The 14,047-nt window shown below is 49.2% G+C and overlaps 1 protein-coding gene and 1 long non-coding RNA gene across 5 annotated transcripts in view; one reads left to right on the forward strand and one right to left on the reverse strand.

Annotated features, from left to right (window-relative positions):
* FOLR3 (folate receptor gamma) overlaps positions 1–4,305 on the forward strand; it is a 24,769-nt gene extending 20,464 nt beyond the window's left edge. The window contains exons 4-7 of the mRNA XM_055282807.2: positions 391–564; positions 3,375–3,563; positions 3,760–3,895; positions 4,000–4,305. Coding sequence (XP_055138782.1) covers positions 397–564; positions 3,375–3,563; positions 3,760–3,895; positions 4,000–4,244 — 738 coding nt within the window. The 5' untranslated portion in view covers positions 391–396 and the 3' untranslated portion in view covers positions 4,245–4,305. The remainder of the gene's footprint in view (positions 1–390; positions 565–3,374; positions 3,564–3,759; positions 3,896–3,999) is intronic.
* Positions 1–14,047, reverse strand: part of LOC129484586 (uncharacterized) — a 54,836-nt gene that overhangs the window by 6,961 nt on the left and 33,828 nt on the right. The gene's annotated exons all lie outside the window — the stretch shown is intronic.

The raw sequence follows: 14,047 nt of genomic DNA on the forward strand, positions 1-14,047 counted from the left end.
GCAGAAGCCTGAGGCTGTTTAGAGCCTCACTCCTGCATCAGCAGGCCACCACCTGTGGTTCCTCCTTGTGCAAATTTGAAAAGAATTGCATAAAACACTGGAGAAATCCAAGAGGGGAAGTCCACAAGGGCGGTGGCTCCCTACAAGATCACAGAGCAAGCTGGTGTCAGAGCCTGAACCTAGAGCACTGTTGGTGGAGGTCCTGCCTCCAGGTAGGGGAAGGGCTCCCTCTCACCTCTACATGCCCAGCATTTCTTGGCTCAGCTGCCCTGTAGGGGATGCCGGGTGGGGACAGCAGAGATCTGGGCCTGGGAGGGAGACAGTACACAATCACATGGCTGTTGCCTCTCCCTCAGGCCTTGTCCACCTCTGACGGTGGCTCTCTGGCAGGAATAGATGCACATGGCCTGGCAGATGATGCAGCTGCTGCTTCTGGCTTTGGTGATCGCTGCAGGGAGTGCCCAGCCCAGGAGTGCGCGGGCCAGGACGGACCTGCTCAACGTCTGCATGAACGCCAAGCACCACAAGACACAGCCCAGCCCCGAGGACAAGCTGTATGGCCAGGTGAGGGCAGCCTGGTGGAGGACAGCATGCACACAGGTCAGAGGGTGATGGCACGAGCAATGGCAGGTCCAGTGTGGTCAGAACCAAGGGTGCCGCTGCTGACAAGGAAGAGGAGGGGCGGCCAGGGCCACCATGCTACAGGTAAGGCCACTGAGGCATCTCGGGGAATATGAGCTCCAATTTGAACTCCAGGCTCAGGAGAGTGCCTGTATTTCATTCCTCTGGTCTCCTGGCCTGCTCCCTACAAGGGTTCACATTCCCAGAGGGCTGGGGATGTGCCCAGGGAGAGACTGTGGCGTGGACACAATCTGTGGGTTAAAGCGAAGAGAGGACAGCCTGGAAGCCCCATGACATCTGAGTCATTCCCAACATTCCATCTGCTTATTTTAAAATCGGGGTTAAAAAAAAAAAAAACCAAATACATAACATACATTTTCCATTTTAGCCATTTTTAACTGTACGGTTCAGTGGCATTAAGTATGCTCATGTGGTTGTGCAACTGTCACCACCATCCATCTCCTGACCTCTTTCATTCTCCAAAACTGAAATGGAAACTCTGTGCCCACCACTTCATTTGCTTTTCAGAACCTTCTAGAGCACATCCTCCTTGCCAGGAAATGGTGTGGATGTAGACTTTGAGAGAGACAGATGACTATCATTCTCAGGGCCATGAGCTATATGAGAGTGATGATATTTGTTGAGCCCCTACTATAGGAAGGGAGTTCTTCTCATGTACTCAGTAACTCTTTCGGAAGCAACAACCCTTGACTCTGACAGGCAAGACCCATGTCTGCCAAACCCCAAGACCCATGATGTGCAAGGGGTCTTGCAGGAAGACCAAGAGTTGGGACATCCAAGGGAAATCAAGTGTGAAGTCGGGCCAGCGGGAAAGCATGTTCTGTGTCAGCCGGCACTGGGCGTGGGCCAGGGTGTGGGAGATGGGTAGATCCGGCTCCACTCCCATGGATTTCCCTATTGTTTCTCCTGGGTGCTCGGACCTGTCATGACTCTGCCATCACTTGACCCTAGGTGCAAGGGTTCAGCCCAGAAATTTTAAGCAATTGACTCATGATTTCTCAGGTTTTCTTAGTCCTGGCCTAGAGTGACTTCCAAAGAGAAACCTCCACCATTTCTGCTTGTCTTACCTGCCTTGTATTTACCTTTCTAGGATTGCCTTTTCCACATTTAGTCAAGTCTAGGTTCAGACCCACGTGCAGGCTATAGCTCCTTCGTTCCCCACCACTCTCAGGATCTCTCTAGAGTCTCCCCACCTGGACCTCCAGACCCTGGGAGAGCCAGAGAAGCCCCTTGACCTCCACCCTCCCCCACAACGTGGGCCAGGTTCCTCTCCTCCCTGTCCTCAGTTATAGTTTTTTTTTTTTATTTGAGGCAGAGTTTCGCTCTTGTTGCCCAGGCTGGAATGCAATGGCATGATCTCGGCTCACCGCAACCTCCGCATCCTGGATTCAAGTGATTCTCCTGCCTCTGCCTCCTGAGTAGCTGGGATTACAGGCGCCTACCACTGTGCCCGGCTAATTTTTTGGGTATTTTTAGTAGAGACGGGGTTTCTCTATGTTGGTCAGGCTGGTCTTGAACTCCTAACCTCAGGTGATCCGCCCGCCTCCTTAAATCTTAACCTCACTGTTTACCATGGGTTTAGCTTACTTAAACTCTGAAAAAATGGGAGTAAGAATTTGTACTGGGTTGTTGAGAGGATAAAGCGCAAAAGCCTCGGGGACTTTGCACCTATGGTTTTCTATGCCTAAAGTGTTCTTTGTTGCCCGTCTACACACAGCCCACCCACTCACTAAAACCATACCTTCCCTCACTGTGGCATTCCTAGGACCTAGCACAGTGCCTGATGTATAATAAGCACTCAGTTAATATTGGCTGGATGCAAAATGAATAATATAAATAAGCTGAATAACATGAAATAGGCCGAACACGGTGGCTCACGCCTGTAATCCCAACACTTTGGGAGGCCAAGGAGGGTGGATCACCTGAGGTCAGGAGTTCGAGACCAGCCTGGCAAACCTGGTGAACCCCCATTTCTACTAAAAATACAAAATTAGCTGGGCATGGTGGCACGTGCCTGTAATCCCAGCTACTTGGGAGGCTGAGGCAGGAGAATTGCTTGAACCTGGGAGGTGGAGGTTGCAGCGAGCCAAGATCACGCCACTGCACTCCAGCCTGGGCAACAGGAGCGAAACTCTGTCTCAAAAAAAAGTTAGTTTAATAACATGAGATAACTTTTTAAACTGTTAAGAGCTGTACTACTAATAATTACTCTCCCAGATAGTGGCTCTCCCTCATCTCCTATATCCCCTGTATTACCCTCTGTTAAAAGCCAAAATTAAGTAGGCATGGTGGCTCACGCCTCTAATCTTAGAATTTTGGGAAGCTGACATGAGCCAAGGAGTTTGAGAACAGCCTAGGCAACATAGTGAGACCCCATCTCTACAAAAATGTTTTATATTAGCCAGGCTTGGTGGCATGTGCCTGAATCCCAGCTCCTCAGGAGGCTGAGGTAGGAGGATTATTTGAGCCCAGGGTGTTGAGGCTGCAGTGAGCTATGATCACACCACTGCGCTCCAGCCTGGTCAACAGAGCAAGACCCTGTCTCAAATAAATAAATGAATAAATAGGGGGGAAAGCACCAATTTTGTAATTGCCTCTGTCCTCAGGTGGGGGCTCCTCAAGGGCCCTCCCCAGGAAGTGTTCCTCTGGATGACCTACCTGGGGCAGAGGAGCCAGAATAAGGAAGAGATGGCTGTGGTGGGGAGAGACAGTCCTGTGTCTTCCCCACCCAGTGCAGTCCCTGGAAGAAGAATGCCTGCTGCACGGCCAACACCAGCCAGGAGCTGCACAAGGACACCTCCCGCCTGTACAACTTTAACTGGGATCACTGTGGTAAGATGGAGCCTGCCTGCAAGCACCACTTTATCCAGGACAACTGTCTCTATGAGTGCTCACCCAACCTGGGGCCGTGGATCCGGCAGGTATGAGTGCTGTTCCCACAAACAGTAACCTCAGCAGAGGGCAGAGCCTGCCAGTCGCTGGCAGCGAGGGCTTGGTCCAGGAATTCAGGTCTGAGGGTGGTAGATGCCCTGCCCCCTCCCACAGCTCTGGTCCCCTTCAAGGATAAAGCTGCTGAGATACATGGCTGACAGGAGCGTTCCATCTCTCCCCACTCAGGTCAACCAGAGCTGGCGCAAAGAGCGCATCCTGAATGTGCCCCTGTGCAAAGAGGACTGTGAGCGCTGGTGGGAGGACTGTCGCACCTCCTACACCTGCAAAAGCAACTGGCAGAAAGGCTGGAATTGGACCTCGGGTGAGGGCCAGAGAAGATGAGATGAGGAGTGGGAGTGGGGCTTTGGGGTTGAGAGGGATGCGGTCTGGCCCAGAAGCTAAGGGTCTTATGTTCTGCTCCCTCAGGGACTAATGAGTGTCCGGCCGGGGCCCTCTGCCGCACCTTTGAGTCCTACTTCCCCACTCCAGCTGCCCTTTGTGAAGGCCTCTGGAGCCACTCCTTCAAGGTCAGCAACTATAGTCGAGGGAGTGGCCGCTGCATCCAGATGTGGTTTGACTCAGCCCAGGGCAACCCCAATGAGGAGGTGGCCAAGTTCTATGCTGCGGCCATGAATGCTGGGGCCCCGTCTCGTGGGATTATTGGTTCCTGATCCAAGAAGGGTCCTCTGGGGTTCTTCCGACAACCTATTCTAATAGACAAATCCACATGTGTCTTGTGTCTTGTAATTTCGGGACGAGTGGGTTGGAGGGACACATTGCCTCATCTTTTCCATTGACAGGCCCCCTATCTGGCTGGAACTAGCCTAATGTTCACTGGGAAGGAGGGTGTGGGGGTTGAACTGGAATCCAGGTATCTGATCCGTTAGTCTGGGTCTCTTACCCCTGCACTGGCTTCCCCCTCATGCCAAGCTCATCCCACCGGCACTACACATGGAGAAAGACCCAGATGGAGTGAAGAAGGGCAGAGATAGCCGATGAGTTATTCGGCTTCAAGTTGGGAAGAGAGTTTCTTTTCCCTTCTTTCATTAGATGCGGACTGGGTGGAGATATTGGTGGGGAGGAGGGTCTCGATGAACACTTGCCTTGTTTCCATTTATTTATTTATTTATGACAGGAATCTTGCTATATTGCCCAGGCTGGTCTTGAACTCCTGCGCCCAGACAATACTCCCTCCTTGGCCTCCCAGAGTGCTGGGATTCTAGGCATGAGTCACTGTGCCTGACCTGCTTTTTTTAAAAAAATGACAACTAATGTTGCAATTAACAGTCTTTTACTTAGTGGAATGTTATACTTAAATTCCAGAAAGGATTATTGGGTCAAGAGTACATATAATTTTGAGAGTTACAACTTTATGGGGGTTGTATCAATGTGGCTCCCCCACCAGCAAAGTATGAGAGTGCCTCTTTCTCCACTGGGTGTGATGGCTTATGTCTGTGATCCCAGCAGTTTGGGAGGCAGGAGAATCTCTTGAGCCCAGGAGTTCAATATCAGCCTGGGTAACATGGTGAAATCCCAACTCTACAAAAAACCAAAAAAATCAGCCGGGCATGGTGGTGTGTGCCTGTAGTCCCAACTACTAGGGAGGCTGAGGTGAGAGAATCTCTTGAGCCCCAGCAGGCTGTGGTTACAGTAAGCTATGATCATGCCACTGCACTCCAGCCTGGGCAACAGGGCAAGACACTGTCTCAAAAAAAAAAAAAAAAAAAGAGAGATTGAGAGACAGGGCCTGTTTCTCCACAACCTCGTCAACCCACTGTGCCATTAAACTTTGGTTTTCTGCTCATCTTACAGGTGGGGAAAGGGCAGCTCAGTGCAGTTTTCATCTGCCATTGTTCTGAGATCTTTCCATATTGACCTATTGATATGTTAAATTACTAGGTAATAATCCATTCTATGTGTACATTACATTGAATTCAGTCTCCTACTGATGGGCATTGGAAGGAATGGGGTTCTTTTACGATGTTGACATTGCTGAAAGCCATAGGCCAGTTATTTGGTAGAATACTCCTCCATCTGGGTTTGTCTGTTTCCTCATGATTCATTGAGGTTATGCATTTTGGGCAAAAATACCCTACATGGTTATCCCGTGCATCATAATGGGAGGCACGTAGTGTGGGGTTTGCCCATTCCTGGTAACGTTAACTTTGATCTTTATCTTGAGATTGTGTCTGTCACGTTTCTCCACTACACTTTCCCCTTTGTAACTAGTAAATATGTTGTAGGGAGAGACTGGAGAACTAGATATACTCTATTCATCAGCACACTTCCACCTATATGTTCTAGTAGCTGATGGACCTTAAACATGTCTTATTGTTACAGCTCTTTCACCAACCTTTCAATACTTTTCAGTGGTATCAACTGTAAAAACCAAACTTCTTCACAATAGCACAGAAGACCATGCCCCTCCTTTGAGCCCTCAAGCCAAATCTCTCCCACACCACCCCATAAATGAGCTCCAGTCACACTTCTCATGTTGGGGGTCTTTGCTCCAGCAACTCTTTCTCTGCATGCCTGAAATGTTCTTCATTAATCCTCTGCAGCCTAGCACTTTGTGGCCACTTAGATCACAACCTACAATACCCCCTAAAATGACTTCTGACCACTCAACCTGACAAAGCCACCCAGCTGATTTCTCATCACACTATGTCTTTGTGCAGATTTTTGTCTACTGTGTTTGTTGTCGGCCTTTTCCCTAACAAAACATACTCTCCTGAAAGCAGGGTTTTGTCTGTGTCATTTTATGCTACATCCCCAGGGTCTGGGTCAGTGCCTGGCACCAAGAATGTGCTCAGTAAGTTAAGAAATCGCTGCATCCGTTCTGTCAGTCAACAATTCCTTCTGAGCATCCAGTCCACTGGCCCATGCTGGTCTCAGCCAACAGGAAGGGAATTGAGTTCCTTGCAAGGTCTAGTAGGGACAGACAGTTCTGAGAACCAGTGACTCTTAGAAAAAGGAGATGAGGCTTTCACAGAGGGAAGCACAGAGTGTGGTGTTATTCTGCTGAAGCCCAAAGAGGTCAGGGAAGGCTTCCAAAGGAGTAATGTTTGCCAAGCACAAAACAGCACGGGGAATGGCATTCCGTGGACAGGTCTCAGCAAGTGCAAAGGCTTAGAGGTAATAGAAGTGTGAGCAGAATTCCAGGGTAGCTGAGAGAGAAGTTACAAGGGGAGTGGGCAGCAGTTAAGGCCAAAGAAGAAACACTGGATCTGCATTCCTTAGGATGGTGCCCTGTGGGCCCCTCACAGAGCTTCCCTCCTGCAACTGCTAGGTGAAAGAAGTCAGGCTTAGAATCAGACCGAGATCAGTAGTTACAGCAGCTGGGAAGATGAGTGATGTGAGATTGCATGTGTGATAGGCTGGCACTCAGGGAAGAGCTCAGGGTTCTCTCCTCCCCACTCTGAGGCCCCTCTCCTGCTTCCTGAAGCCCAGAGTCTCCACCTCTGTGAGCCAAACACCTTCCTGTTACCTGCCTGGTCCTAGGGCAGCCTTCGGGTTGGGGTTAGAAGGAATGCCCATGGTTAACCTTGTGGTATTAAGCTTCCAGCTCAGGCAGATACTCTCTGGACTGGTTCAAGCTGACTGCCTGACTGTCCCTCCCTGCTGGCCCTAGCACCCAGACTCCAGATAGGCACACCACCTCATCCTTCAGAGCAGGGCTCTGAGACTCCACATGTGGTGAGGACTTACCAGAGGAACTGAACTTGACCTCCAACCCAACCTTCCATTTGCTGGTATTATTCTGAAGCCCTCACGGCCCAGGGTCCTGGCTCAGGGAGCAGGTTTACTCCTGCAGTGGAGAGGCCATAAAGTTCAGTTCATGATCAGCCCCCAAGCCAGGGGCAGCGGATGAGAGGGCAGGAGCTCCATCTAGAGGAGCTCCCGTGTTCAGGCGTTCCTAGACACCTGCCTGCCCTTCTCCCATCAGCACTGGGGTATAAAGAAGGAAAGAGGGCTGAGGGTTCCAGAGGCTTCTACCTGCTGAGGGCTTCAGAGGACTCAACCCTCTGCGAGATACAAATAAAATCCTCAGCCCTGCAAACAACTGAATGGACACCTCTTGGCCAAACAGACTCCAGAAAAACTTTAAAATCTAAGTTTCCTGGCCGTGATGATAGGTCGCTCACACCTCAGTACACCTGCTTCCTCACGAACCGTTACCAGGCTTCTTTCCCAAGAGCTAAACAGAAACCAGCCCTGGAAAACCAAGAACAGGAGACTCCTTCACTGATTTCAATTTCAACCAACTGCCAGACTCCCTTCCCTTTCCTGATTTTGACATGACAGCTGATCGGCTTACAAAACATTCCTGGCTGATCAATGACTCTCAACCATGGACCAGTTCTGGCTGGTTTACAGAGGCAGCACACAAAGTGCTTTGGGTCCTGTGTTTCCCCTTTTGACATATAAAGGCGAATTTTACTGCATTTTTTTTCTTTTTTGAGATGGAGTCTCACTCTGTTTCCCAGGCTGGAGTACAGCGGCGCGATCTCTGCTCAGTGCAACCTCCGCCTCTTGGGTTCAAGTGATTCTCCTGCCTCAGCCTCCCAAGTAGCTGGGACTACAAGCACCTGCCACCTTGCCCGGCTAATTTTTGTATTTTTAGTAGATATGGGGTTTCACCATGTTGGCCAGGCTGTTCTCGAACTCCTGACCTCGGGTGATCCACCCGCCTCAGCCTCTCGAAGTGCTGGGATTACAGGCATGAGCCACTGCACCCAGTATCAACTGCATTTTAATGTCTCCACTCCAAAGGGAATATGGGACATATGTAACATGTATGTTTGCTTAGTACACATGCGTGCAACTCTCATGAATATTCATAGCTTCTCCTAAAACCTATTAAATATGTATGTTTAGCCAACTCTTTTAGCATAAAACCCTTGTTCTACCCTCACTCCACTTCCCAGCCTGCACATCATAAGAAATAAAGCTCTCAGGCTGGGCGAGGTGACTCACTCCTGTAATCACAGCACTTTGGGAGGCCAAGGCAGGCAGATCGCTTGAGGTCTGGAATTTGAAACCAGCCTGACCAACATGGTGAAACTCTGTCTCTACTAAATATACAAAAATTAGCAAGGCGTGGTGGCAGGCACCTGTAATTCCAGCTACTCGGGAGGCTGAGGCATGAGAATCGCTTGAATTCAGGAGGCGGAGGTTGCAGTGAGATCGTGCCACTGCACTCCAGCCTGGGTGATAGAGTGAAACTGTGTCTGAAAAAAAAAGAAAAGAAAAGAAAGGAAAGAAGAAAGAAAGAAAGAAAGAAAGAAAGAGCTCTCCTTTCCAAATGTAAAGATCTTGTGATCTTAAGCCAATATAATTGAGGACAAGAGTAGGATCCATGGAGCAGCCCAGGCTCCCCCAGCGTGAGTGAATACACTGGTGCCTGGTGGAGCCATTGACAGCTCAGTTGTCCCCCTGACAGCTTTGGGAGGTAGGTGGGTAAGCTCTCCCTGATCTAAGATCTCCTGGTTTTAGGTTGAGATTTCAGAGACTTCATTTTTTTCTCTGATTCCCTCCATCCAGACCCTGCAAGGGCTATCTTTGTTGTCCCAGGTTTCCAGTGGGGGAGGTTGGGGGCAGTTCAGCCTGATTCATCCGGCCCATCAGGTTTGGTGAGGATGCCTGCCCTCTAGTGGCACTCGCAGGGACGTCTTTAAGTAAATGCTGTTATGGGGAACCTAGGTTCTAAGGGGACAGACAGTCCCTGACCAGCTGCCATCAGGAACTTACATGTTTCTGAATTATGAGAAAAAGTCTTGTGAATATTTGGGATCCTAGAAAACGCTAACTTGGAACAATTTAAAGCTTTATATGCCAAAATGGAGATCTTTTGACAGAACGTTTGACATGCCTAAATTAGTTTATTAGCATGCACAATGAGACAGAAGAGTTCTAGGCCTCTGAGAAGCAATGGGAGGCCCTTTTGTGTGTGTGTGTGTGACAGGGTCTCACTCTGTCACAGGGACTGGAGCGTAGTGTACAATCACGGCTCACTGCAGCCTCGACCTCCTGGGCTCAAGCCATCCTCCCACCTTTGCCTCCCAAGTAGCTGGGACTACAGGCATGCACCGCCACACCCCACTAATTTATTTTCAATTTTTAATTTTTTTGTAGAAACAGGGTTTTACCATATTGCCCGGGCTGGTCTCAAATTCCTGGACTCAAGGAATCCTCCCATGGGAGACCATTTTTAACTGGTATTATGAGAGCTCTAAACACAGTCAGGAATCTCAGATAACCTCCTTAAATGAGATTAATTCAAAACTGAAGGAGCCTAATTCAAAACCTGACCAGCATATTCAAACCTATCTGCCCCTACTGGACAGGTAGCTGGAGACACTGCACAAAGCCTTACAGCCCAACAAAGTCTCTGAATTCCCTGACTCAAGTAGTAATAGATAATTTAATTGCTTTAGATTTTCTCTTGGCCAAACAAGGAAGAGTCTGTGTGGTGGTCCCTAAGATCTGTGGCACTTACATCAACATTTCAAGTGAAGTAGAAACTATATAGGGCGGGGCCCAGTGGCTCATGCCTGTAGTCCCAGCACTTTGGGAGGCTGGGGCCAGAGGATCGCCTGAGCTCAGGATTTTGAGACCAGCCTGAGCAACGTGGGGAAATCCTGTCTCTACAAAAAGTACAAAAATTAACAGGACATGGTAGCACACACCTGTAGTCTCAGCTACTTGGGAGGCTGGGGCAGGAGGATTGCTTGAGCCTGGGAGGCGGAGGTTGCAGTGATCAGAGATCACGCCATTGCACTTCAGCCTGGGAGACAGAGCAAGACTCTATCTCAAAAAAGAAAAAAAGAAAAAAGAAAGCTGGGCATGGTGGCACACACCTGTAATCCCAGCTATTCAGGAGGCTGAGGCACGATAATTGCTTGAGCCTAGGAGGGGGATGTTGCAGAGTTGAGAGTTGGGATCACACCACTGTATTCCAGCCTGGGTGCCAGAGTGAGATTGTCTTGAAAAAAGAAAAGAAATTCACACAGAAAGAATTTTCAGCCAGGCATGGTGGCTCACGCCTATAACCCCAGCACTTTGGGAGGCCAAGGGGGGCAGATCACCTGAGGTCAGGCTTTCGAGACCAGCCTGGCCAACATGGTGAAACTTTGTCTCCACTAAAAATGCAAAAATTAGCCAGGTGTGGTGGTGCACGCCTGTAATCAGGAGGCTGTACTCAGGAGGCTGAGGCAGGAGAATCGCTTGAACCCGGAGGCGGAGTTTGCAGTGAGCTGAGATTGTGCCACTGCACTCCAGCCTGGGCGACAGAGCGAGACTCCATCTCAAAAAGAAGAAAGAAAAAAAAAAAAAGAACTTCCAAACAAGCTAAATGGTTACAAGAGGTATGAACTACTGATCCCATCAATTACCTATTTAGTTGGTTTTCTACCACACTGGGAAGTTCCTTTCAAGATGCCATTCAGGTCCTTGTTATAGTCATAGTCTCCATCAACCTTTTCTTCTTAACATTTAAATTACCTATAATATGTATAACCAGGCCGGGCGCGGTGGCTCACGCTTGTAATCCCAGCACTTTGGGAGGCCGAGGCGGGCGGATCACGAGGTCAGGAGATCGAGACCACGGTGAAACCCCGTCTCTACTAAAAATACAAAAAATTAGCCGGGCGTGGTGGCGGGCGCCTGTAGTCCCAGCTACTCGGAGAGGCTGAGGCAGGAGAATGGCGTGAACCCGGGAGGCGGAGCTTGCAGTGAGCCGAGATTGCGCCACTGCACTTCAGCCTGGGCGACAGAGCGAGACTGTCTCAAAAAAAAAAAAATATGTATAACCAACTGCTGTAAGTCTGCTGCTAAAACCAGAATTATGCTGGCTCAATGCATAGAACTTATAGACAAGTTAAATTGGTAGCCCTACCTTTTGGCCCTTATGTTGCTTGATAGACCTTAGGGGTTGAGGTCTGCCCACCTCTATTCCTGTCTGGCCAGATGTTCAATTGGCTATAAGTCTCTTGGCCACAAGGGTCCCACTAAGGGACTGGATGGACCTGGAGCAGGTAGCCTCACCATCCTGGCAACAACATGGTACAAATTTTGCCACTGATGCCACCTGTGGCAGATCTCAGCTAAAAGGAGAAAATGTGGAACAAAAAATCCGCCGAGTGCGGTGGCTCACGCCTATAATCCCAACACTTTGGGAGGCCGAGGCAGGTGGATCACCTGAGGTCAGGAGTTCAAGACCAGGTTTGCCAACATGGTGAAACCCTGTTTTTTCTAAATATACAAAAATTAGCCAGGTGTGGTGGTGGACGCCTGTAATCCCAGCTACTCAGGAGGCTGAGCCAGGAGAATCGCTCGAACCCAGGTGGCAGAGGTTGCAGTGAGCCGAGATCGCACCACTGCACTCCAGCCTAGGTGAGAGAGTGAGACTCTGTCTCAAAAAAAAAAAAAAAGAAAAAAAAAAAGAATCAAAGCCCCCTCAACTGACTGAACAAACCCCTCTTGGCCAAGGAGACCCCACAAAAACTTCAAAATCTAAGTTTCTTGGCTATGATAAGACAGGAGGCTGGTCACACCCCAATACACCCTCTTCCTTACTGTTACCAGACTTTTTTCCTAAGAGTTAAGAAGAAACCAGTTCTGGAAAACAGATGGAAGAATCCTGCTGATTTCAACTTCAACCACCTGATGCTGTGGCCAGACGTCCCTCTTTTTTCGTGTTTTTTTGTTTTGTTTTGGTTTGTTTTTGTTTTTCTTGGAGACAGGGTCTCTTTTTTTTTTAAGACAGGCTCTGTCACCCAGGCTGGAGTGCAATGGCATGATCTCGGCTCACTACAGCCTCTGCCTCCTGGGTTCAAGTGATCTTCCTGCCTCAGTTTCCCAAGTTGCTGGGACTACAGGCACACACCACCATGCCTAGCTAACTTTTGTATTTTTTTGTAGATATGGAGTTTTGCTGTGTTGCCCAGGCTGGTCTCAAACTCCTGGGCTCAAAGGATCCGCCTGCCTTAGCCTCCCAAAGTGCTGGGATTACAGGCATGAGCCGCTGGGCCCAGCCTCTTTTTGTGATTTTGATATGACAGCTGACCAGCTCACAAAGCATTCCTTCCTGATCAATTCTTATTAACCATGGGCTGGTTCTGGCCAATTTACAGAGGCAGCACACAAAGTGCCTTTGTGTCCTATGTTTCGCCGTTTGATGTGTACAGCCTAAGTCTGCATTTTAAGGTTAAGTCTTGGCTGGGCATGGTGGCTCACACCTGCAATCCTAGCACTTTGAGAGGCCAAGATGGGAGAATTGCTTGAGCCTAGGAGTTCAAGACCAGCCTGGGCAATATAGTGAGACCTTCTTTTTTTTGGCGGCGGGGGTGGGCACGGGATCTTGCTCTGTTGCCCAGGCTGGAGTGCAGTGGTGTGATCTTGGCTCACTGCAACCTCTGCCTCCCGGGTTCAAGCAATTCTCTTGCCTCAGCCCCCAGTAGTACCTAGGATTACAGGCGTGCGCCACCACGCCCAGCTAATTTTTGTATTTTTAGTAGAGACAGGTTTTCACCATGTTGGCCAGGCTGGTTTCGAACTCCTAACCTCAGGTGATCTGCCCATCTCGGCCTCCCAAAATGCAGGGATTACAGGCATGAGCCACTGCACCCGGCCTTCTGTCTCTTTTTTTAAATAAAAATATAAATAGGCCGGGTGCCATGGCTCGCACCTATAATCCCAGCACTTTGGGAGGCCAAGGTGGGCAGATCACTTGAGGCTAGGAATTTGAGACAAGCCTGGCCAACACAGTGAAACCCCATCTCTACTAAGAAACAATATCAAAAAATAGCTGAGTGTGGTGGTGCACACCTATAATCCCAGCTACTCTGGAGGCTGAGGCAGGAGAATCACTTGAACCCATGAGGTGGAGGTTGTGGTGAGCCGAGATCGCGACACGGCACTCCAGCTTGGGTGATAGAGTGAGACTCTGTCCAAAAAAAAAAAAAAAAAAAAAAAAAGCCTGGGTGCCGTGGCTCACGCTTGTAATCCCAGCACTTTGGGAGGCTGAGGCAGGTGGATCACTTGAGATCAGGAGTTTGAGACCAGCCTAGCCAACATGGTAAAACTCCGTCTCTACTAAAAACACAAAAATTAGCCAGGCGTGGTGTCAGGCACCTATAACTCCAGCTACTCGGGAGGCTGAGGCAGGAGAATCTCTTGAACCTGGGAGGCAGAGGTTGCAGTGAGCCGAGATTGTGCCACTGCATTCCAGCTTGGGCAACAGAGCAAGTCTCCGTCTCAAAAATAAATAAATAAATGAAAATAAAAAAGGAAAAAATAAAAAATTGATGTTAAGTCTCAACCCCAAAGTGAACACAAGATGTATATAACATGTATGTTTGCTTAGTACACATGCATGTGGCTCCCTTTCATGAACATTCATAGCTTTTCCTATAACCCATTAATATGTATGCTAGCCAACCCATTTTACATAAAACTCTTGTGCCACCCTTCC

Source organism: Symphalangus syndactylus, chromosome 6, assembly GCF_028878055.3.
Source record: "Symphalangus syndactylus isolate Jambi chromosome 6, NHGRI_mSymSyn1-v2.1_pri, whole genome shotgun sequence".
In the NCBI taxonomy this organism is placed as follows: Eukaryota; Metazoa; Chordata; class Mammalia; order Primates; family Hylobatidae; genus Symphalangus; species Symphalangus syndactylus.